The 24,761-nt window shown below is 46.8% G+C and overlaps 2 protein-coding genes across 3 annotated transcripts; both read right to left on the bottom strand.

Annotated features, from left to right (window-relative positions):
• Positions 1–9,136: 9,136 nt before the first annotated feature.
• Positions 9,137–18,306, bottom strand: LOC123190904 (uncharacterized). 2 transcript variants are annotated; one of them, XM_044603631.1, is made up of 3 exons: positions 18,051–18,306; positions 13,925–13,995; positions 9,137–11,711 (listed from the first exon to the last, which is right to left on the bottom strand). In XM_044603631.1, the coding sequence occupies exon 3, from the start codon at positions 11,666–11,668 to the stop codon at positions 9,245–9,247; it is 2,424 nt and encodes an 807-aa protein (XP_044459566.1). In that variant the 5' UTR covers positions 11,669–11,711; positions 13,925–13,995; positions 18,051–18,306; the 3' UTR covers positions 9,137–9,244. The 2 variants fall into 2 exon arrangements, with proteins under 2 accessions (XP_044459566.1, XP_044459565.1); XM_044603630.1 differs by lacking the exon at positions 18,051–18,306 and having other exon boundaries at positions 13,925–14,741.
• Positions 18,307–23,782: 5,476 nt separating this feature from the next.
• LOC123186464 (uncharacterized) lies at positions 23,783–24,370 on the bottom strand. Its single transcript, XM_044598228.1, has one exon. The coding sequence runs from the start codon at positions 24,251–24,253 to the stop codon at positions 24,008–24,010; it is 246 nt and encodes an 81-aa protein (XP_044454163.1). The 5' UTR covers positions 24,254–24,370; the 3' UTR covers positions 23,783–24,007.
• Positions 24,371–24,761: the final 391 nt, after the last annotated feature.

Raw genomic sequence — 24,761 nt, forward strand, 5'->3', positions numbered from 1 at the left:
TACAAGTACAACAAGAGAATCTTACTCTTCTTCTTCCTCGTCGGAGCTGAACGCGGAGAAGTCGAAGTCCGGCTCACGTCCGGCGCGAGGAGGCGGAGGAGTGGTTTCCCTTGGCCGCTTGGCGGGAACAGTGGCGGTGGTCTGAGACGACCCCGCTCCGGCTGCCGCCGCGGCGTGAGAAGCGGCAGGAGCAGAAGCGGTGGTCCGGGTGGACCCCGCTCCAGTTGCCGCAGCAGCGTGAGGTGCTCCCGCGGCAACAGTGCTTGCCGCGGTGGAGCGTGTCGCGCGGCGCGGCGGCTGTTCACTTGCCTGCTGCCCCGCTACGTCCCCGGCCTTGCGGAGACGCCTTCTTGGTGGAGATGGAGGTTCTGCTTGCGGCGAGCTGCCTGAAGATGAGGAGGAAGAGGAGTTGATCTCCAGCGAGCCGCTCGTATCCTTGGCGGGCTCGCTCGACTCGACGTCATGCCCGGCAAGCTCTTTCTCGCCGACGCGCTCCTCTCGCTCGGCACGGCTTGCCGCCTCTGCTGCATCTGCCTCCTCCACGGTGAATCCAAATTCGCCCGCGGCTGCGGCTGCCGCCGCCTCTTCCAGCCTAGTGGCGATGCGTGTCATCTCCGCATCGGTGGTGTCGCGGGTGAGGCTATCCTTTTCATCGGAGCGGACCGGCACTTCTACCAAGCCGTCAAAGAACTCCTGCACGACGTCGTCTGCAGGCTCTTGCCAAGTTGGGACAATTCCATGCGAATCGCACAGCGGCATCATTGCACGGATGCGGTCGAGCGAGGAGTTGTTGCACAGCGGAACGACACCCCCCGGCAACCTGAACACTTCGGGATGTTGAGGGTCGTACTTGAACAGCTCCTGGAGCATCGCGTTGAGCTCCAGAACAGTGAAGTTGAAGTTGAGGCCCGGACGCAGCCTCATGATATCCGCCGCATTCTTGAATTCCCAGGCGGGTCTCCCCCGTTCCTGCAGGGGGGCGATGCGGCGGCGAAGAAAATCTGCGCCAACAGCGCCTACAGTGAGCCCGGCAAGCCTGAGGCGTAGGATCCGGGTGACGGCAATCTTCAGCCTATCGTCTTCCGGGGCCACGTCACTCCAATCGCTGCCGCGTGCTACTGGGGCTTGGCGCCGGGCGGTAAACGGCTGCGGGTTCTCCTCGACAATCCAGCACCAGTCCGCTCTCCATTCCTCCCACTTGCCGCGGAACTCTCCCTCCAGATAAGTGTCCTTCTTGCCGGCCCTCGAGATCCAGGCGATTCCGCCGGATAAAGGCTCTCCTCTCTCTACTCGGGGCATAAAGAAGTGGCGAAAAAGGGCTACATTGGGATGGACTCCGACAAAGTTTTCGCAGAGATGTGCGAAAACTGCCATGGTCAGAACGGCATTGGGGGTGAAATCAAGGAGGTGGAACCCGTAGGTGTTCATAATATCGCAGAAGAACTCAGAGAAAGGCGGGCAGAGCCCGCAGTAGAAGAACAAGGCGAAGAAGGGATATCCATTTGGAGCCATTTTCCAAGCGGCGGCTGGAAGTACCTTCGTGCGCGGATGCGCTCGCGTCTCCGTCGACCAGAAGAGGTAATAATTCTCCCTCAGCTCCCTCGCGGCGAGCTTGGGGGGAAGACTGCCCGCTCCTTTCGCAGCGCCGCAAGCCGCTGCGCCTCGGTCGACTTCACAACCTTCCCCTTGTCGGCTCTCGGAGCCATGGCGGAAGTGGTGGAGGAGGTCGACGGCGTTGGTGGTGCTGGTGGCGATGGGGGGCGGGGCGCTGCTCTCTTTCAGCTTTGGGAAGACGAGGGAGCGGCGGAGATTTCCGAGATTGGAGTAGCAACCGGCGAATGGGCGAACTACCCCTGTTTCCCCTGCTTATAAAGAGGGAGGGGGCGGACGTTCCGCCTTTCCGAATAAAGAAACCACCCACGATCTCTCCCACGACGCCGCATTCAACGCGTGCCGTTCGGGGAGGGCGCGGTGGATACGGGGAGAGATACGGCGTAACCCAGGCCGCGCGTGCCCGTGCCCTGTTTTGGGCCTGGCCCAACAGCGCTCGGCACCGTGTATGGCCCAGGCCCGGGGGCTCCTGTCGGTGTACTAGAGTAGGGGTACCCTAGTATCCCGAACTTGTGCACGGGCAGTCGCAGCATCCCGCGGCAAGGCTTGCCGGGTGACCGCCAAGGTCCTCCGTGGTTCCTTTGGAGCCATTCAAGGACAAAGTATCCAAGCCAAGGAGACAAGACCCCGGCAAGAGGAGCTTGCCGGGAAGGCCAACCAAGGCATAAGTCCAAGCCAAGGAGACAAGACCCCGGCAAGAGGAGCTTGCCGGGAAGGCCAACCAAGGCATCTCAAGGAACTTGCCGCGACGCGCCACGCGTCCCGGCAAGGCCCGGTGAGCGACAAGCTCCCGGACGCGACAAGACAACGACCGCGGCAAGGCGCTTGCCGCGGCAAGCCACCACTCTGTGCCCGCGCTCCAGCACATCCACCAACGTGTCGCTCTGGGACCCTTCCAGGCGTACGTGGCGGGAGGCTGTGCAGCCAGCGGTGCGCGGTGGCAAGCGGCGCTGACAAGATTGCCATCGTGGCGAGCGGTGGCGTCCCTGACGGTCCCTTTTGCACTATTTAGGCGACGCAGACGGGCATTTAATGCCCTTGTCCCCTGCCGTCAGGGTTAGGTATGATACACTGTAGCAGGTAGTTGTACCAACCGCAACGCCTTTCCATTTTTACCCTTGTCTACGTTGCCACCTGTCGGTGACCCCTTGAGCATATAAAAGGAGGCCCGTGCGCAACATAGAGGGGGGGGGAGAACACTCACGCTCGGTCCCGTTAACTGCTGGGGTGTACTGTAGCACTCCGCGCTCCCGAGCAAGAACTCAATACAAACCACAAAGCAGGAGTAGGGTTTTATGCGCCCGTGCGGCCCGAACCTGGGTAAACCGCTCATGTGCTTCGCCTCGATCCGCTCTTCGTGCGACCGCCGCCCCCGCCGAACCGAAAGGGACTCGGTCCGCCGGTCCCATAGGTGCTCGTGGATTAGTCCCCCGGCACGATCTACCACTGTCATTTTGGGGCTATGCTTTAGAGACTGCCGCGTTCACTTTAAATAGGGCTCCATCGAAATCCGTTGAGACGACACCGTATGAATTATGGTTTGGGAAGAAACCTAAGCTGTCGTTTCTAAAAGTTTGGGGATGCGATGCTTATGTCAAGAAACTTCAACCTGAAAAGCTCGAAGCCAAATCGGAAAAATGCGTCTTCATAGGATACCCTAAAGAAACTATTGGGTATACCTTCTACCTCAGATCCGAAGGCAAGATCTTTGTTGCCAAGAATGGATCCTTTCTAGAGAAAGAGTTTCTCCCGAAATAAGTAAGTGGGAGGAAAGTAGAACTTGATGAAGTATTGCCTCTTGAACCGGAGAGTGGCGCAGCTCAAGAAAATGTTCCTGAGGTGCCTGCACCGACTAGAGAGGAAGTTAATGTTGATGATCATGAAACTTCAGATCAAGTTGCTACTGAACTTCGTAGGTCGACAAGGACACGTTCCGCACCAGAGTGGTACGGCAACCCTGTCCTAGAAATCATGTTGTTAGACAATGGTGAACCTTCAAACTATGAAGAAGCGATGGCGGGCCTAGATTCCAACAAATGGCTGGAAGCCATGAAATCCGAGATAGGATCCATGTATGAAAATGAAGTATGGACTTTGACTGACTTGCCCCATGATCGGCGAGCCATAGAAAATAAATGGATCTTTAAGAAGACAGACGCGGATGGTAATGTAACCATCTATAAAGCTCGGCTTGTCGCTAAGGGTTATCTACAAGTTCAAGGGGTTGACTACGATGAGACTTTCTCACCCATAGCGAAGCTGAAGTCCGTCCGAATCATGTTAGCAATTGCCGCATTCTATGATTATGAGATATGGCAAATGGACGTCAAAACGGCATTCCTTAATGGTTTCCTTAAGGAAAAATTGTATATGATGCAGCCGGAAGGTTTTGTCGATCCTAAGAATGCTGACAAGGTGTGCAAACTCCAACGCTCAATTTATGGGCTGGTGCAAGCATCTCAGAATTGGAACATTCGTTTTGATGAGATGATCAAAGAGTTTGGGTTTACGCAGACTTATGAAGAAGCCTGTATTTACAAGAAAGTGAGTGGGAGCTCTGTAGCGTTTCTCATATTGTATGTGGATGACATACTGTTGATGGGAAATGATATAGAATTCTTGGAAATCATAAAGGCCTACTTGAACAAGTGTTTTTCAATGAAGGATCTTGGAGAAGCTCCTTACATATTAGGCATCAAAATTTATAGAGATAGATCAAGACGCCTCATTGGTCTTTCACAGAGTACGTACCTTCATAAGATATTGAAGAAGTTCAATATGGACCAGTCAAAGAAGGGGTTCTTGCCTGTGTTGCAAGGTACGAGATTGAGCACGGCTCAATGCCCGACCACGGCAGAAGATAGAGAAAAGATGAGTGTCGTCCCCTATGCCTCGGCCATAGGGTCTATCATGTATGCTATGTTGTGTACCAAACCTGATGTAAACCTTGCCGTAAGTTTGGTAGGAAGGTACCAAAGTAATCCCGGCATGGAACACTGGACAACGGTCAAGAATATCCTGAAGTACCTGAAGAGGACTAAGGATATGTTTCTCATTTATGGAGGTGACGAAGAGCTCGTCGTAAAGGGTTACGTCGATGCTAGCTTCGACACAGATCTGAATGACTCTAAGTCACAAACCGGATACGTGTATATTTTGAATGGTGGGGCAGTAAGCTGGTGTAGTTGCAAGCAAAGCGTTGTGACGGGATCTACATGTGAAGCGGAGTACATGGCAGCCTCGAAGGCAGCACAAGAAGCAATCTGGGTGAAGGAGTTCATTACCGACCTAGGAGTCATTCTCAATGCATCGGGCCCGATGACTCTCTTTTGTGACAACAGTGGAGCTATTGCCCTTACCAAGGAGCCCAGGTTTCACAGGAAGACCAGGCATATCAAGCGTCGCTTCAATTCCATTCGTGAAAGTGTTCAAAATGGAGACATAGATATTTGTAAAGTACATACGGACCTGAATGTAGCAGATCCGTTGACTAAACCTCTCCCTAGAGCAAAACATGATCAACACCAGAACTCTATGGGTGTTCGATTCATCACAATGTAACTAGACTATTGACTCTAGTGCAAGTGGGAGACTGTTGGAAATATGCCCTAGAGGCAATAATAAAATGGTTATTATTATATTTCCTTGTTCATGATAATTGTCTATTGTTCATGCTATAATTGTGTTATCCGGAAATCGTAATACATGTGTGAATACATAGACCACAACACGTCCCTAGTGAGCCTCTAGTTGACTAGCTCATTGATCAAAAGATAGTCATGGTTTCCTGACTGTGGACATTAGATGTCATTGATAACGGGATCACATCATTAGGAGAATGATGTGATGGACAAGACCCAATCCTAAGCATAGCTCAAAGATCGTGTAGTTCGTTTGCTATAGTTTTTCCGAATGTCAAGTATCATTTCCTTAGACCATGAGATTGTGCAACTCCCGGATATCGTAGGAGTGCTTTGGGTGTGCCAAACGTCACAACGTAACTGGGTGACTATAAAGGTGCACTACGGGTATCTCCGAAAGTGTCTGTTGGGTTGGCACGAATCGAGGCTGGGATTTGTCACTCCGTATGACGGAGAGGTATCTCTGGGCCCACTCGGTAATGCATCATCATAATGAGCTCAATGTGACCAAGTGGTTGATCACGGGATCATGCATTACGGTACGAGTAAAGTGACTTGCCGGTAACGAGATTGAACGAGGTATTGGGATACCGATGATCGAGTCTCGGGCAAGTAACGTACCGATTGACAAAGGGAATTGTATACGGGATTGATTGAATCCTTGACATCATGGTTCATCCGATGAGATCATCGAGGAGCATGTGGGAGCCAACATGGTTCCAGACCCTGCTATTGGTTATTGACCGGAGAGTCATCTCGGTCATGTCTGCGTGTCTCCCGAACCCGTAGGGTCTACACACTTAAGGTTCGGTGACGCTAGGGTTGTTGAGATATTAGTATACGGTAACCCGAAAGTTGTTCGGAGTCCTGGATGAGATCCCGGATGTCACGAGGAGTTCTGGAATGGTCCGGAGGTGAAGATTTATATATAGGAAGTCAAGTTTCGGCCATCGGAAAAGTTTCGGGGGTAATCGGTATTGTACCGGGACCACCGGAAGGGTCCCGGGGGTCCACCGGATGGGGCCACCTATCCCGGAGGGCCCCATGGTCTGAAGTGGGAGGGGAACTAGCCCCTGGTAGGCTGGTGCGCCCACCATGGGCCTCCCCCTGCGCCTAGGGTTGGAAACCCTAGGGGTGGGGGGCGCCCCACTTGGCTTTGGGGGCAAGCCACCCCCTTGCCCCCCCTTGGAGATCCCATCTCCTAGGGCCGCCCCCCCTAGGGGTCCTATATATAGTGGGGGGAGGGAGGGCAGCCGCACCCCCCCTGGCGCCTCCCTCTCCCTGCCGTGACACCTCTCCCTCTCGCAGCTTGGCGAAGCCCTGCCGAGATCACCGCTGTTTCCACCACCACGCCGTCGTGCTGTTGGACGACAACTTAGAGGCTCATCAGAATGTTTGACAAGGGACTAGATAGCTCAAGAGTGGGATTTGCTCCTCCAACGATGGAGAGATATTCTTAGGGCCCTCTTTGTGTGATGACATCCATCATCATCTGGCCAGACACAGGTGACTATGTCACGGGGACGCCGGAACACGACAACGAGAAAGAAGAACAAAACTAGTTACGAGGATCACGGTATAGTGAGCATGTGATGACTCAGGAGGATACCGATGCATCTCAGGTTTTGTGAAATATCATGAAGCAAAGGGAACATCACATGATAACCAAAGGTTACTCGAATATCATTCGTGTCCTCATAGGAGTCGATATGGACGTCCATAGTTCCGTTATTGGTCATTGAACGAATGGTCCATTCATGTCTATGAGTTACCGAACCTACGGGTCATAAGCTTAAGGCAATCACGATCTGCTAAGTGTTAGTAGGACGGGAGTGATGAGAACATATTTATCAAATTGTTTCATTAATATTCGAAATAGTTTCGAGAGGATCCGAAAGCGTTTCGGGGTCACCGGAAGGGTTTCGAAAAGTATCGGGTAAATACCGGGTATTGCCGATAAATAATATATAGGTGGAAAATGTTTTGGGGCTGTTAATTTATATATAAAAGGATCTGATGATTTTTAAAGTGCTTTTATATTTAACTAAATATCAACAGAACTTAAAATGCCTAGTGGTGGAAGGCAACTTGGGCCACCAAGATCCAAGCGGGGGTGGAGCCCCTTTTCCCACTTGGGAAGGGAAGAGAGGCCGAATTGGAGCGGGACTCCTCCTCTGGGCTGTCCAAGGTGGAGGGACTCTCCTCCCCTTGTGGCGCCCCTCCACTCCCCTCCAACCTATATATATTAGAGGACTTTTCACCCTTTGAACATATAAGTTTTGGAGCCTCCTATATATACTAGAGGATTTTCACCCTTTGAACATACAAGTTTTGGAGCCTCCTCTAGTTCTTTTAGTTCTAGTTGGTCCCAGTTGACTAATTAGAGCTAGGTATAGTTCCTCTAATACTTATAATTAGAAGCCCAGTGTGGTTCTAATCTCCTCCTCTAATTCTCCGGCAACGATTAGCTCTAGACGGCGAAGTGATGTGTTGTACGCTTGCAACCAAGTAGAGAGGTCGTGCTTTCGTTTTTCGGTTCGAGGGACTATTCGTGGGTGGTTCATAGGATCGTTTATCGACGGTTCGAGGGACTTCAAGTACAATCTATTCGACACGTTCTTCTTCAGTTGCAACTCGGTGACGGTAAAGATCGTGATCCCAACCTATTATGCATCTTCATATTAATCTTGGGTATGCGTAGGCGCAACTTTTTTTGTTGTCTAATACGTTTACCAACATCCTCCTCCAACTCACCTGCGCCCTCTTAGCTTGTCCAATAAGCTAAAAGGGTGTGCCATCCCTACATGGGTCTTCAAGGCCCATTATCTCTCTATTAATAGGCCAATTGATATTTTCTTTAGCCCATTGACTCTAAATAAATTATGGGGACTCCTAGATCATTATCTAACTCTATTATTTATGTTAGGTCCCCGAAAACAATTTCCGCCTATATTTCATTTCCGGGTACTACTCGAAACTCTTCCGGTAACCCTGAAACGCTTTCGGTTTCTCTCAAAACTATTTCAAATATTCATGAAACTATTTCGTGAATATATTCTCATAACTCTTACTCCACCAACACTCAACAAATTGTGATTCCCTTAAACTTGTGACCCTGTAGGTTCGGTAAAACATAGACATGAACAAAAACTCCTTTCGTTCAATGACCAATAGTGGAACCATGGACATCCATATTGATCCCTATGAATACACGAATGACATTCGAGTGAATCTTTGGTTATCATGTGCTACTCCCTTTGCTTCGCGATACTTCACAAAACCCGAGGTAAGATGTATCGGTATCCTGTTGAGTCATTCTCATGCTCACTGTATCGGTCTCCTCGTTACCGATTTTATTCTTCTTTCTCGTTGACATGTTCCGGCATCCCTGTGACCTTGTCACCTGTGTTTGGCCAGATGATGATGGATGCTTTCACACCGAGAGGGTCCTAAGAATATATCTCCATCGTCAGAGGAGCAAGTCCCACTCTTGAGCTATCTAGCCCCTTGTCAAACTTTTCAATGAACATGTAACTTGTTGTTATGATCACTGTGTTACAAATGACGTTTGAGCAACCCCAAAGTCCATCGTCCGGTAAGAAGTGACTACGATACTCTCATGGTCTAAGAAACTAAAGCATATGTTAACTCTCCGTGTTATATTGATTGACTTGTGATGATTTGTATCTCAAAGTATAACGAAACAAGTTGGGTCAATTCAATATGATCGTTCTTCTAACATCATATTCTCAATGTTGTTTTGGGACTATCGTAACAACTAACGATATCGTAAGATCCGGAAAACATGATGAACATATAACACTTTAGCTAGTCTTAAAGGCGAGACTAGGAATCAGATTTTACCATTTATCATTCCACACATGCTTATGAATTTTCCACTGAATCATATATTCCAGGATCATAATAGTTATAGCATAGAATATAAACTCTTAATTATAAACGTGAAAATAAATAATACAATATTATTGCCTCTAGGACATATTTTCAACATCATTTCCATACACATCTTCTACTGGCCATAATTTGCTCTTCTCGATTCCACAGTGCCATAGCAATGCCCAGATATAGGTTATGAATTCCCCTCCTGACTCGAGGCACTGCTTGTGCGCCTCTGCGTTCCAAGTGGGGGCAATGTGCACTAGTAACTCCGCCCATACCTCGGAGAGGATCTCCCAGCATTCTTCTTTACTCTCTTGATCAATCAGTTCCTTGCCCAGCTTTGCACCTAGTCGCACAACATCTTCCTTCAAGATGTCGTCACCATCTTGGATGGCCTTCTCTGCTACTTCCATCAGTTTGTCATATCTACTCTGCAATGAGTCACATTTTTTAAGAATATCATCACGAGCGCGTGTCACGGTTTCTTGTAAGACCATGTTGGGTACATAAAAGCTGTCAGGGATCAGGTCAGGCTTAGAAACTAGCAGATATGCACAGTACCGAGACAAGCTATTTGCAGTGACATACATTTCCTTGAGCTTATCGGGCAACTTCCCATTAACTTTCTTTTCTTTTGTCATCTCATCCACATCCACATCCACAAGATATGGTTTCGATGAGCAGCAACCCGTGAAGTACGATGAGAGGGAGCTCAGGAACCCATGTTTGCTTAAGTCGACGCCATGGTCTCTAGCAAATTTAATCTCACAGAGGCTGGTTGCAATGTGCCACACCAGAATTACGTGAGAGCATGTGGGCAGGTCGAAGCAGGCCCAATTGTACTGCTTCCTTTGGGACAGTGACCTGACGACCTTGGGCAGAAGAATACCACTCCTAATGGTGGGCTCCTCCTGATTTCTGTTGGTATTGTCGGGCTGATGTAGATTGTTAGAAGTGTTGAGCTTCTCTAGGCTTGCACGGAGCTTCTTCAGTATTGCCGGCTTGATACATTCTGGCACACTGATGGCGCTGCGGAGTTTTGCTCCATCACCCTTCTTTGGAACCATTCCTGTGCTTATTTGGTGCATCACATTCCAACATCTTGGAATGTCATCATATGACTCCAAAAAGACGTACTGGTCAATAAGTCCATGCCAGTGCTTACTAGTTATCCTTGATTTGAAAAAGGATGATATTGTGCCCTCCATACGTCTATCTCTGGTGTGCTCTTCCTTCCACTGTGCATAGCTGCAAACAAGGAGTAATCTTGTCCAGTCTGAGACCAAGTAGCTGACCATCTCCCAGATCTCTTTGAACAGCATAAAAAACATGAATACCCAGGTGATGATCATGTCAACATTCAACCCATGCACCACATGAGCCCGATCATCCTTCGGAGGCTTATAGACCTTACGGATGTCCACAGCAAGCCAGCAGACAACACCGAAGGTCACCACGGAGAGGAGCAGATTTGAAAATAGAGATAAGTAACCACTCCAGAAGACCATAGGGTAGTGGGTGTTGAAGTAGTCATTTACGAAGGAGAGTTGCAGCTCCATGACCCTGAAGGCGCGGTTGGTGTCTTGCTCCTCAATGATCTTGGTCTTAACCAGCTTCCGGTTGATGCAAAAGATTTCTTCTTGCAGTGTCACATCCTCGAGCCTGCAACGGAGCAGCCTGGACAAGGCGAAGGCCAGACAGAGATCCTTTGGGTCATTCCCCTCTTTGTTGTCTGGGTGTAATAGGTTCCTGCGACATCCCCAGATCTTGTCTAGGGTGACCAGTGATGAAAAACCACGCTCAGCTTGCTTGACGGACTGGGCAGTATGGATGTACAAGACATACCGAGGCTTCTTGAGTCTGATTCCCTGATTGGTTTCTCCTAGGACCAAGTATTTGTATCCTTCCATATTCTCTGGGTTGCAGTCCTCTGGTTTCCAGTTCCTAGTGTGAGGGCCAGCACGCATATACTCTGAAATGACCTCTGAACTTGTGCCATGCCAGATAGAACGGAGCGCCAGACCATGCTCACAGAATCTGTACCAGCTCCTCAGTATCTGCAGGGCCAAAAGCGACCAGAGTGGAACCGTGAACCTTGAGCCGCGCCACAAGATCAAGAAGGCCGATCCCAGAAGTTTCACCACGTTTCTCCACTCCATGTACCGTCGCCCATGGCGGTCATGAACACCATAGCCAGAGATGAAGTCGACATTGTAACGGAAACTAACAAGCACGAGGGCCCAGGCCGGGAACAGGTGATTCTTGAACTTGGCTGTTTGCATGGCCCCCAACAGGTATAAGACAATAGAGTCCGAGATAGCATCCAGGATGCTAAACATGGTTTTCATGAATATGTTGCGGATGTGACGGCGAAAGACGTCTATGATGAACATCACAAGAAACAACACTGTGACCAGGACCACGAGAAACTCGATCCGAAACAGGACGAATGTCTCCTTATTCAGCATGATGAACAGGGATGACACAATATCGCGGATGTCCTGGATGCCCATCATTTTCCTAGCTCGCTTGTGTTCGTTCCTATTGGGAAACCGGAGCCTGCAAGGCCAATTCATAAAAGATATTCACAATCAAAGACCGTAAGAAAAGGGGCTTTGAACAAATGTAGTAGTAGAAAAAGTGGAGTGGTTTATCTTTCCCCCCTAGCTTTGCACACACAATCTAACGCTCAAATGAAGAGGTAACAGTTTTGGCCTGCACCAGCCATGGCACAGCCGCAATCTGATGTACCAGCCAAAGCTTGGGGATGTTGGTGTTTAGGTTTGCAGCAGGAGGTAAGGGTCACTGAACTGCCCTTCCTACCTGCGATGACCATCCTCCTCCACATTGACAAGGTCCCCAAATTTTACTCATCCAAAATTTGGTGAAGGTTTGGTTGCCCAAAATGAACTAAAGAGAACAAATGGACATAGACACACACAAAAAAAAAATTGCAACCATCCACACAAAGATCAAATGTTTGACCATGACAAAATAAATGGTAGACTTGATTTTTGCCAAAATTCGAACATAGCCCTAGGACCCCTTCTCAGCAATGCCTCGGGCCACTCGTGCTTCCTACCTCCTCGACACTACCATCTCGGCGAGTAGGATTTCAACTTCAATCGATTTTTACTTTTCAGATTGTATTCCTTCATGCCTACGATTTAGCCATGGAAACAATTTAAGATTTGAGTGAATAAACTGAAGTTCATGTTTCTTCAGTTGTGATCCACCACTGAGAGTTCAGCGAGTTAGGTGATTTTTTATTTTACTTTTTGTGATGGGTGATTTATGTGTTGACTACAGTGTATGGAATTGATGATTCTTTTTAGAAAAAAATTCCACATGTGACCCTACATATGTACTCCAGAAGACAAAAGTAGAGACTTGAGATATGCTTATATCTCTTCTAGGAAGTTGATGGCGAGCTAGTGGGGCCTCAGAGCACGACTGAATTTCACCAAATCGGACATGCTAAGGTCACCAAGCTGGCCGACATATCCTTATCGAAGCAACCTTGAGGTGATCTCCTTGGCAAGAGCGCCCCCCTACAATGCTGAGAATATGAGCCAGACAGCCAGCTCATGCGCCGTAATGAGGTAGGTAGGCCTGATGCTTGATTAGCACAACCTTCAAGAGAATGAGATAGCCACCGGCGGAGATGAGCCTACCCTTCCACATGGTGAGTCAACCGCCAATCTTTTCTGGTAGAGGCTAGAAGTCGACCTCATGGAACTGAGCGGCATTCCAAGATATTTGCATGGAAGAGAGGTGATGACAGCGTGCAAGGCTCCGAGATGTGCCCAAGATCGACATGCTGACAACTGATTCCAATGACCGAGCTCTTCCCCACTGGTGTCGCCTAACCTTTCCAGCAACGCCCTGACATTGAGGAAGACAACCACTTGGTCGGCATACAGAGAGACCAATAGGCGATCCTTGCGACCGCACAAAGGCCCTTCATGGTCGAAGAAGCAGTGACGGTGCTAGCTAGATGGCAACAATAAAGAGGAAGGGGTCCCCGTGCTTGAGACCTCGCCGTTGAGGCAGCTCAAAAGGAAGCCAGCATGAGCAGCATTGCAATCCAACCACACCAGCGGCTACGAGAACTGCGGGCATTGCTCGCGTTAAACCTTGGCATTTTTTAATGGTTAATGCTGACTTGACGGTACTCACTGGTGTTTTCCGGCCCAGGAATTATTAGGATGATATGGCAAGAGTTAGGAATTAAACAGAGCATATGCATATGCTCAAGCGGTTCGCGTTGTGGAGGAAGTTGTTTAAACGCCAGAAGCACATGAGATGTTGGTGATTTCTCCTCAAGCCACCTTGAAGGATTGTTGCCCGGCATAGATCTTGGATGGCCAATTTGATATCCTGACGCAAGAAGGCCGTCTCTAAGTCATGGAGATCAAGACGAGGCAATCCGAGACAAGAGCGTCCCAGGCTGAAGACACCACTATAGCTTAGCTCACAGAAGAAAGATAAAAACACCACTAGCTAGGTGAACCAGGTTATTGAAGTGATCGCTTGATGGATAGCTGTTGGATCTGCGAGTTTCGAGTCAATCTCGATCATCGACCTTTGTTACGACTTACAACTGAAACTAAAATTGTGCAAGTTTCTCGAGGCATAGAGCCAGCTGAAAACGAAGACCACAAAATGTAGCTAGCAATCATGCAAGGCACACAACACACGCAAGAGTATAATATATATGCATCAATGTAACTACGTACTGACTAGTAGGGTAAATGGCGAGCAGTTTGTACCTGGGCTCAGTAGCCACCAGCTGGTCCTAACCGGGCGATGTCGATCCGGAGGCAGGGAACGTCCGTCCACCCTACAAAAATTATTAAGTCATGTGGTTCATGCGGAACCAAGGAGCCTTGTTACATTTTCCATTATTATTATGGAATGTCACTGATCTGGAGAAGAGAATCGTTCTCAAAAGTACACAGCCGCCTCACACGCAAGTAATAATTAAAGAGAAAATGAAAAAGAAACGAACAGCACCTCACCCCTGGGACCGGATTATAAAGACAAAGAAAGAGAACCCTTTGAAAAGTTGTGCGATTTGCTTTCGCTGCTAACGAGACAAACCAGATTGAATTCGTAGTCGAGATAGATCTGCCATTGCCCTGCTGCTGCTGCTTTTTTCTTGGTTTCCTGTGTACGCTAGAGAAAGCAAAAGGAGTGTGTTTGCTTTGCTTTATCGTCGTAATGATAAATTGCTTTATCATTGTAGGAAGTGTTGTCTTGGTAGAATTAACTAATTATTCTCCATCGATTTTACAGATATGTTCATATGTATCTGTTTCTTTTGGTAATGTATGTTCTCGGAATTCAGAAAACTATGAAATCTTGCACAGATCTCTTTTGCTGAGTAAGATTAGTTGGCTCGCGAGTTTTTGAAACAAGTCCTCTTAAGAGCTCCTCTTAAATATGCAAGCAAGAAAGTGTACGTGTTTGTTCCTTGGGACCGCATATTCATAAGGTACCTAGGAAAAAACTTGTTGCCAGTTGAATTTTTGGGCCGTTAGATCTCCATCCAACACATAGGATTGTGTCACTGTTCATCTTCTTTCTCCACGTGCCGCCCTACGGGCGGTAGTGTGCGCCGCCCACCCTCCCTTCACCGTTGTTCTGGTCACCGCTACAGCCATCCCTCTAAGCCCTCCTATCTGCAGCCCCCCCCCCCCCCCCCCCGACCCACATTCGTCAAGTTTCGGACTCACTCCCGCCGGCTCCCTCTTGGCCTCGCCATGGCTCCTCACGTCGTCCCAGCCTTCGGCCTCACGCAAAGTGGAAAAAGTGACTGCCGCGCAATATTTTTTCAGGTGCTTACCAAACCTGTTATTCCTTCCATTAGCCCTCCCAGAAACCCCAATACGTGCACAAGTGGAACTCACCTCTCCCCTCCCGGAAAGAACACACACACACACACACACACAGCGAGAGAGAGAGAGAGAGAGAGAGAGAGATGATGGCGACAGACGTAGCTGCAGCTTCAATCATGTCCACCATGAAAATGCTGTTCAAGATGGACAGCGTCACTCATGTGGCCAGCGTGGAGTTGTGGGTGTTGATGACAACGCTGCTGCTGGTGGTGAGGTTCATGCTGGACTGCTTTGGGCCGTGGTACGAAGACAGGGCCATGGCGACCAGCATTCAGGTGATAGAGATGCTCAACTACTCCATGGTGCACTACACCATGGGGCTGATGCAGCTCTCCGCAAAGAAGGTGAATGACTACTTTCAGGTCTGGGCGGTGCTGCTGGTGACCCTGCAGTACAGCGTCAAGGCTGGACGCCTGTACCAGAGATCCAAGCAGATCCCACTGCTCGACCTCATGTCATCCTTCTGGGCAGCCAACCTCATCTGGATGCAGACCTTCTTCCTCCTCAGGGTCCCTCTCTGGCTGATATGGGCCCTCAATGCGATTCGGATCATCTCCTACTTTGCCTCGTCCGATAGGGCTGAAACCACCAACCAAGAGAACACGAGGCAGGTTAGCGACTACATGCGATACGAGCACACCCTCGGTTCCTCGCACTCGTACAAGTACTTGGTCTCTGGGGAAGACCTGGCGCTTCGTGATGCTCGACGACAAGACAGGAGGAGTGGACAATACAGGATTCGGTTGGATCCAGATAATAAGAAGCTTGTCACCATAGAGAAGATATGGAATATTGATGCTGGCAACAGCCGGTTGCTCGGCGGCACCAAAGACAATGGCAACCGACTCAAGGATGTCTGCCTCTCATTCGCCATGTACAAGCTGCTGCGCCGTCGGTTCTATAATCTCCCGATACATGAGGCTAGCCAAGAGAAGACGAGGCGGCTCGTCTTCGACTACATCCTGCAGGAGAACACCAACAGCTATGAGAGGGCATTCCGTGTCACCAAGGTGGAACTGTCCTTCCTCCAAGACTTGTTCTATAGCAAGCATGCTGCCATGTTTGCCAACGGATTTCCGGTCTGGAGTATGCTCTTGTCTCTCTCTCTGGTTGCGGCTACCGTATACCTTGCGTATCCTGTTCATTGTATACCAGAGAGGATGGATGCGGCCGACAAAAATATCATCACTCACGGGGTCATTGTCACTCGTGTCATGGTCGTCCTTATCATTGCCAAGGAGCTGTTGGAGATCTATTTATATGTATTCTCGCAATGGACCAAGGTTCTGATGATCTGCATGTACGTCAAACATCGGTGCTTGCGGAATCCAGTGGTGGAGGCAGCAATGAGAATGATGTTCTGGTTCATGAGGGGCAAGTGGGATCAAAGGATCTTCCAGTATAACCTTCTGATTTCTGATTCGCATACTCAGAGGAAATTTCCCCGGAGCATCAAGTTGGAGTCAGAAGTAACGACGGCAATATTTGAGTCGTTCAAGGGCCTGCAGCAGCATCCAAAAAGATTGGGAACCTACTTCTTAAATGCCTTCGGTTCAAAGGCACCCGTTATGCAGCAGCTAACATGGGCAATTGAGCTGGAGGCTGATACCCACAGGATACTGGTCTGGCACATCGCGACATGCTTCTGCGAGATGCATTTCTGTGATGAAGTGAAAAAACTAAAGGTTTGTAAGCTTCAAAACAGGATCTTGGCCAAGAAATCCACAACTCCAGAACATGTGTGGCCACATTACTTAACTGCTGTCACCTTATCAAACTATTGTGCATACCTGCTTACAAAAGGATTGGTGCCAGACAACGGCATTGTTGTTACAAATATCTTGGACATCGTACGCAAGGAAACCTTCCGTGCTACTTACTGCTCATTCTCCCAGTCAATGCAAGATGTTTACAAAGAACTTGTGGAGATTGCCGCCTTGGAAGAGTCTGAGGTGATTAGTGGAGAGGTTGAAGCCCCTGAAAGTCGGGAAGATAACAATGGAATTAACAGTTCCACAACAAATGACCAGGTGCCTAATAGGGAAGATACTATCAAGGGTGATGATGACATCCATAATTCGATAACCCAAATGGGTGCAAAGCTTGGGAAGCAGTTGATAGAGACCTACGAAGCAGACACCGTAGGCATATGGAGGGATCTAGCAGTGTTCTGGACAGGCTTCCTCCTTCACTTGGCAGCCTCAACCAGAGCAGCCAAGCACAAGACACGGCTTGTTGGGAAGGTGGAGCTCATAACACACCTGTGGGCTTTGCTGTCACATGCTGGGTTTCTTGGAAATACCAGGCATGGGCAAACACTCCTCGACCCAGAAGACCTTAGTGATGTCGACCCGCTCAGATGATGAATTTGATGAGCTCAATCCTGTCGATTTCACGGGCACCAGGCTCGGTGGTCTACAGGCTGTCCTGACGATTTGGCTATTGTTTTCCTGCAAAGGGCAGCGGCAATTTCAGATTTTTTTTCCCTTTAGTACACCATGCCCGACAATTCAATTGTATCGTTCTATTTTCAGTTTGTGAAAGTTGTAGTGCATCCTTGCACCATGCACATGTTATTTGTCAATCTGGCTGCCGCTGTGTTTTCGACATTATTTTAGCTTCCAATGTAATTGCACAGTTACTTAAAGTGCATCGTTCGAGATTTGGATCCTCTCAAGATCGTCAAATCTATTGTGTTGTCCATGAGGTTTCTAAAAGACTTTTTAACCAGACTGAATCCCAAGCAATGAGCGACATCTGTGGAGGGTTCAGTTTAACTATAAGTTACAGACATGACATGGAACCTAAGCATTGTGTGGGTTCAGTTGTATCTGATCATGGGCATTGGACACACTGAATTGACGGGGAGCATGACCGCAAAAATGACACGCCTAGAAAGAAAAATCACCGTTATCGATGGATCTGCTGCTGCTGCTGCTGAATATCCTGCAGTTAGAGAAGTACGATTGAGAGTAGGGAGCACAAAATACACCCAAACCTGGGAGCTACCCGACGAGATCAGGGCGGTGGAGATATCTACTCTCCGGGATCCGGCGGGCCTCCCCGTAGCAGCCTGCCCCCCTGAATCCCTCGTCTTCTCCAAGCTCCCCCGCGCCTCCACCAACGGCTAACTGGGGTTTCCAATGTGGGATGGGGCCTCGATCGGCGTATCGCACATCCCTCCCGCGTCGCCCTCCTCCTCCCTCGCATCCCGTGGAGCTCGCGGCCGCCGCCGTCCTCCTCTTTCCTCCCTCTCTTTCCTCTCTTCTCCACTGCCTCTGTCTTCTCGGAGGCCCGAGCCCAAAATCCTAACGGGGCGTGGGCCGCTGTCGGCTGGCTCGCCCCAGCTTTTTTTCCCCCACATTGTAACTAGGCTGGCCCGTTTGTACGCTTTCGTTCTGATCGCTCTATATGCACTCCTTCGCGAGCCTCGCAACGATCAGCGCTATTTGGCGCGCTCTCAGCCATTCTCCACGTGTCGTGTTTTGGACCCTTTTCCTGAATTTTATTTTTTTACTTATCGCACAATTATTCGGTTTTTTAAATGATTTTTTTCGGTTTTTTTGACGTTTTGGTTTTTCACCGGTCTTCCTTAGCTTATCAATTATTTTTTTTTAAAAAAAAATGTGTTTTTTTCTTTCACGAAAGTCATGGCCGTGCCTCCCGGTAATGGAAAAAAATGTTTTCTGTTTTTACCTTTCGCAAGAGTCACGATTTTGCTTCCGTGAGAGGTACAGGTGTACTTTCACGAGAGTCATGATCGTGCCTCACAGAAATTGAAAAAAAAATGTGTTTTTTTCCTTTTACGAGAGTCACGGTTTTGGTTTCGCGAGAGGCACGGTTGTGCTTTAGCGAGAGTCACGGCGATGGCTCTCGGAAACAGGAAAAAACTTGTTTTTTGTTTTTTTTTCTTTCACGGGAGTCACGGTCGTGCCTCCTCGGAAACGAAAAAAATGTGTTTTTTCTTTTTTTTTTCATTCCGCAAGAGTTACGATTTTTCTTCCGCGAAAGGCACGGTTGTAATTTCGTGAGAGGCACAGGCGTGCCTTTTTCGTAAAGAAAAAAACCGGTGCTCCCAATTCAGTTTTTTCGTTTGGTTTCTTTCATCCAGTTTTTTCATGAAAAAAAGTTTATCAAAACCACGCGAGGAATTCAACGGTAAAAGCGGTTCGATATTTGGACGCACGGTTTGAGAGATAAAATATTTTGAATAAACGGATCTAAAAAAGAGAAAACTCCCAGGTTACGACAAATGGCACTGCATGTGCGTTTTTTGTCGCGGCCTGGGAAATTGGAGTGGTCTTTGCAACGAGCACACCTCAACTAGTGATTTCGGATGATCCCTCACTGTAGTATGGTGCAGTGTACGTACAGGTTTTTTCATTTTTGTTTTTTATGTTTTTTTTGGTTTTATATGTTTCTTCATCAATTTTTATACTTTTCTGTATTAATTTATTTTTTTTCATTGGGTTTCTTTGTTTTTTCATGGTTTTCATAGATTTTACTTTTCTTTCTTTTTCTTTGTTTTTTCTTTCCTTCGCTATTTTTATTGTTTTTTTATTTTCTTTCTTTCTTCGTTTATCTCTGCCTTTCTTTGTTTCTTTTTCACCTTTCACTGTTTCCATTCTTTTGCATTGATTTCCTTCTGTTTCCGTTTTCATTTTTTGGTTTTTAAGTTTTTTTGGTTTTAATGGGCTTCTTTGGTTTTCTTAGTTTCTTTGTCGACCTTTATTAGTTTCTTTTTTATCAACACATGTCAATTTTTTCAATACACATAATGTTTTCTGTATACATCAGAAACATATTTGTTTACACATGTTTAACATTTTGAAATACATGATTAATATTTTTAAACTTATATTTTTATGTCTACTTTTCCATACACATTGTTCATTATTGGTATATATATATATATATATATATATATATATATATATATATATATATATATATATATAATCTATGTTCAACAATTTTGAAATACATTATGAGCATTTTTTAGTACATGATCAACATTTTTTAATGGAAACAATCGTTTTTTTCTCACACAATGTACATTTTTATTATATGTCAAGAAAATTTTTATATACATGTTATCATTTTACAAATACAGAATCCTTTTCTAAAATATATGTTTTGTGTTGTCTACTATCTCCGAAAATAATAGCATTTAGATAACAAGTTAGGTGATCTAAACGCTCTTATATTTTTTAACAGAGTGAGTAATTTATTTAATATATGTTGCCCATTTTTTCATATATTCTAGGAAGATTTTATACACGTTTAACATTTTATAAATGCATGATTAACATGTTTTTCATACACATTGTATTTTTTTGTACATTTATTTTTTGTATATATGACAAACAATTTTCCTATACAGATTTAATAGTTTTTTAAATGGGTGATTAACATTTTCAAATACTTTGATTAATATTATTATATGCTTTATTAACATTTTTAATACATGATCAACTTTGTTGATACACATTGCATCTTTTGTATAATTTTCCGTATACATGATAAAGATTTTTCTATACAAATTTAATATTTTCCGAATGCTTGAATAATATTTTCCGTTTTACAGTTCCTCTATGTGAGGGCTACCCACATTGTTGTAGAAGAACTCCAAATTCATGCTTCTCTCATCTTCGAGAATCATATTGTGAAGAACAACACAACATGTCATGATATTTTTTTAAGGATCGCTTGTCCCAAAAACGAGCAGGGCCACGAACAATGGCAAACGTAGATTGCAAAACCACGAATGCTCTTTCAATATCTTTTCGGGCCACCTCTTGTACCCTTGCACATTCACATTGTTTTTTAGTTTTGGGGTCTTTGATGCTCTTGACAAATATGCACCAAGAAGGGTAGATATCATCTGCAAGATAGTACCCCTTTGTGTATTCATGCCCATTGATAGTGTAGTTGCAAGCAGGAAAGTCACCACTAGCAAGCCTAGCAAACAAATGAGACCGTTGCAACACATTAATATCATTGAGAGTACCCGGCATACCAAAAAAGCAATGCCAAATTCATAAAACCTCAGATGCTATGGCCTCTAGCATAATTGTTGCATCACGAGACTTGCCTGAATACATTCCCTACCATGCCTTTGGGAAGTTTTTCCAAGTCCAATGCATACAAATAATGCTTCCTAGCATGCCAGGCCAACCTCTTCTCTCACTTGATGCCATTAACTTTTTTGTGTCTTCCTTGTTGGGTGCCCGAAAATATTCAGGACCAAAGACACGGATGATCACTTTGGCAAACCTACGCACTGACTCAATTGCAGTATCTTCACCAATGTGAAGGTACTCATCGGCATAGTCAGCCGGAATGCCGTATACAATTACTAGCACAGCTACCGAGATTGTTTGATATCCACTAAATCCCTTCAAGCCCATGGCATTTATTCTTTGAGTAAAATACCGACAATAGGCCTCGCAAGCTTGCACTACTTTTACAAAGAGGGATCGGCACATTCGGTACCTTCTCCGGAAGAGGTGCGGCGGATATGTTGAATTGTCCGCGAAGTAGTCTTGCATCAATGTCTCGTTCCTGAGATGGCGATTTCGAGGAATGCAAAGACGGCTGACGGTCGATCCTTGCCGTCTCTTTCGGTTCTCATCTTCGTGCTCCTTCACGGAGAGGGGGCTGCGAATGTTCTCATCACTAGTTTTGCTTTGACTGGTTAGAGAACATGACTCTGCTTCTTCCACTCTACTAGTCAGGGGTTGCGTTCATTCCAGCCGACGCCAATGTGGAGAAGACGGGTTGTTTCACTGCCCATTAATTAGTTGAGCTACTATTGCTGGAAGTTATAGAACTTGCGTCGCATATTCAGTTTGGTGTTAGAATTTTGAAAATACGGTTTTGTGGTAATTTAACTTGACTCAAGCGTGCAAATACGGTCATAGTACGCGTATCGGGCGTGTGGCCCCACCTGTCAGGGAGTGATGGTGCTAAGACGCGATGTATTTTTTACAGAGAACGCCCTCATATTTTGTATTCACGGAAAAAGTCAACCACAACGACTCTTTTTTGCACAAAACCCCCTCACTTCTTTTTTGCAGAAAAACCCTAGTACTGCACATATATGTGCGAAAGTTAACAACAACAAAAAGATCTGTTTGAACTTGAACCCGCAACCAACTGTTCTGACAGGGGATGCCATAGTCACTCCACCTTTCATATCTTAATGTGTGTAATATCGATAACGACCAGATATGTACTTGATGGGGACGCATGTTAAGCACTCAACGCACATACCTAACTTGTTTGTGTCGTGCATAGCTAGATAAGCATCCAGGAGGCGAAAATTGCTTTTAGAGGCCGAGCTTCATGGATGAAGCTCTCCATTTGTAAAGTTTAAAATTTATATTTTTATGTTTTAAAATTTTTTATAAAAAATACAGATATACATGAAGGCATAATGTACATTTGTGTAAATTTTTTGGACGAAATACATTGAAATGAGGGATGTGCAAGATTGGCTGCTTGAGTTGTGTCTATGTGAATACCTAATTCAGTTGTAGCTATTAGCTACCCTTAAACTTTCAACAATTCGGCAATGGGCTCAGTTGATTTTGCAAGCTGTCAGAACATGCTAGATTAGCATGAATATTGGAAAACCATAATCTCTAAAGAGTGTCATATAAATTTCCATTATATCATTTTTCCTGGCTGGACATATTCAGGACTCTAGTCTAAAAGGAAAATGAATTGGCACCTTCCTAATGTCGGAGTTTTTAGAAAAAATATCATCTTTGGTGGAGTGGAGATGGGATCCAGAGGAGCTACGTCCACTGCAATGTTGAAACATGGGGTGGGCTTTAAGCTCATCTAACAATTTCAGAAAATCTCTAAGGGTTCATGTGGGTTAAATGACATTAGGTGTAGTGAGAAGTTTAGTCCCACCCCGTTAGTGGAGAAGGAGTCGGACCTCTTTATAAGGGATTCTCTTCCAAATGCTATTGGAGCTTGAAAATAGAAGAGAGAGAGAGCAGATCGACGAGAGAGCAGATCTCTGAAACCTAGCCTCTCTGGATCCTAGATCCTGTACGAGAGAGAGACGATTAGGTTTTTGGGAAATGACTGCTCGCCTCTATTCGTCTACGCCCTTGTCGCCCTCGTCATCACCATGTCCACCGACGTTGAACGTGCCGCCGCCGAGAAGATCGAAGCCGACAAGAAGGCCGCCGAGGACGCTGCTGCTGCATCCGCCGCCGCCGCGGCTTCTGCCTGGCCCACTGAAGGGTATAACTCGTTTATCCCGCTCCTAATGATTTCTATTTTAGCCATGCTAACGTTATACGTAGATGTGTCTGCTGTTAGCGTAGTACTTCCTCTGTAAACTAATATAAGAGCATTTAGATTACTACTTTAGTATTCTAAACGCTCTTACATTAGTTTACGGAGGGAGTATATGCTTGCATGATCGAATATCAGTATGTGTTTACTTCTGTGAATGCCATGCTAGTAATCTTTTTGTGGATTAATTTAATCGAAAAACTGCCTATTTACTCAACATCCAAGTCAGCATTCGTGTAGGTTTTTCTGGGGTAAATTCTTATGGGCTACAGCTTTCTTTTCCTTCCTAATTCTCTGCGTAGATGTAAGCTTATCTTTTATAGTTGTTGCAGAGGCCAGGAGCTGGGAAATTCTTACCGCCAGTATCATCTTGAATCAGTGACTATGAACAATCAACTTTTCAAAAACGGGATCAAGACAAAACTCTTTCAATCAATTACTTCAAGGGACAAATTAAAGAATGAAGGTATAATTTTGGGGTATATCCTACACTATATGCCCAAGTCTCCCAGTCTAACAATCATGTATGTACAAGTATTTTGTACTGCAAAACAGAGCATACCGTCTACCACTGCATGCCTAAAGATTTCTTTAGATCGATGGATCTATTATCCTAAGGGAAACCCTGCGCTTGCTCAATCAGTTCCCGGCCTCGTTCGTGCCGCCGCTGGGGCCGGACGGCGTCACGGGGCCCCTCGGCAGCATGGCGAGCAGAAGCGGCGCGTACTTGTTGACGATCACCTGGTCCTTGAGCACCTCGCTAGGCATGTCGACGGCTGGCCGGAGCGGCCTCGCGGCCGAGGCTTCTCGGAGGCTGACGGCCAGGAGAAGCAGCACGAGGCATGTGGCCACACGGCTGCTTCGGGCGCTGGAGGAAGAAGCCATGAGTTGTTTCGTGAGCGGCGACGGGGAGATGATCGATGGAGGGAACTTGGAAGTGAGCAATGAGAGATGTTGGAGAAGAAAGGGTGATGGTCTGCCTTTTGTGTTTATCTGTGTTGGGTGTGGAGCTGCTCATATATAGCGATGGGCGGTGTCGAGTGTTGGGGTGGAAGGGGTCAAACGGGGAGGCTGAGTGAGGTGGAACTGGAAGGGAAGGGGCTGCGAATCTTCTCATCACTCCTCGTGTGTTGACTTGTTTCAAGAACAGAGGATGACTCTGCTTCTTCCGCTCTACTAGTCAGGGGCTGCGTTCATTCGAGCCGACACCAACGTGGAAATGATGGTTGTTCCACAGTGGGATCCATTTATAAACTTGTACTGCAAGTAGCTGGTGTTATTTTTTGATGAAAGCAACTCATCAGGCCCACTAATTAGTTGAGCTTTGGTTAAGCATTCAGCGTACGTACGTAACTTGTTTGTCTCCTGCATAGCTAGATAGGCGCGTCCAGGA

This window comes from Triticum aestivum, chromosome 2A (assembly GCF_018294505.1).
Source record: "Triticum aestivum cultivar Chinese Spring chromosome 2A, IWGSC CS RefSeq v2.1, whole genome shotgun sequence".
In the NCBI taxonomy this organism is placed as follows: Eukaryota; Viridiplantae; Streptophyta; class Magnoliopsida; order Poales; family Poaceae; genus Triticum; species Triticum aestivum.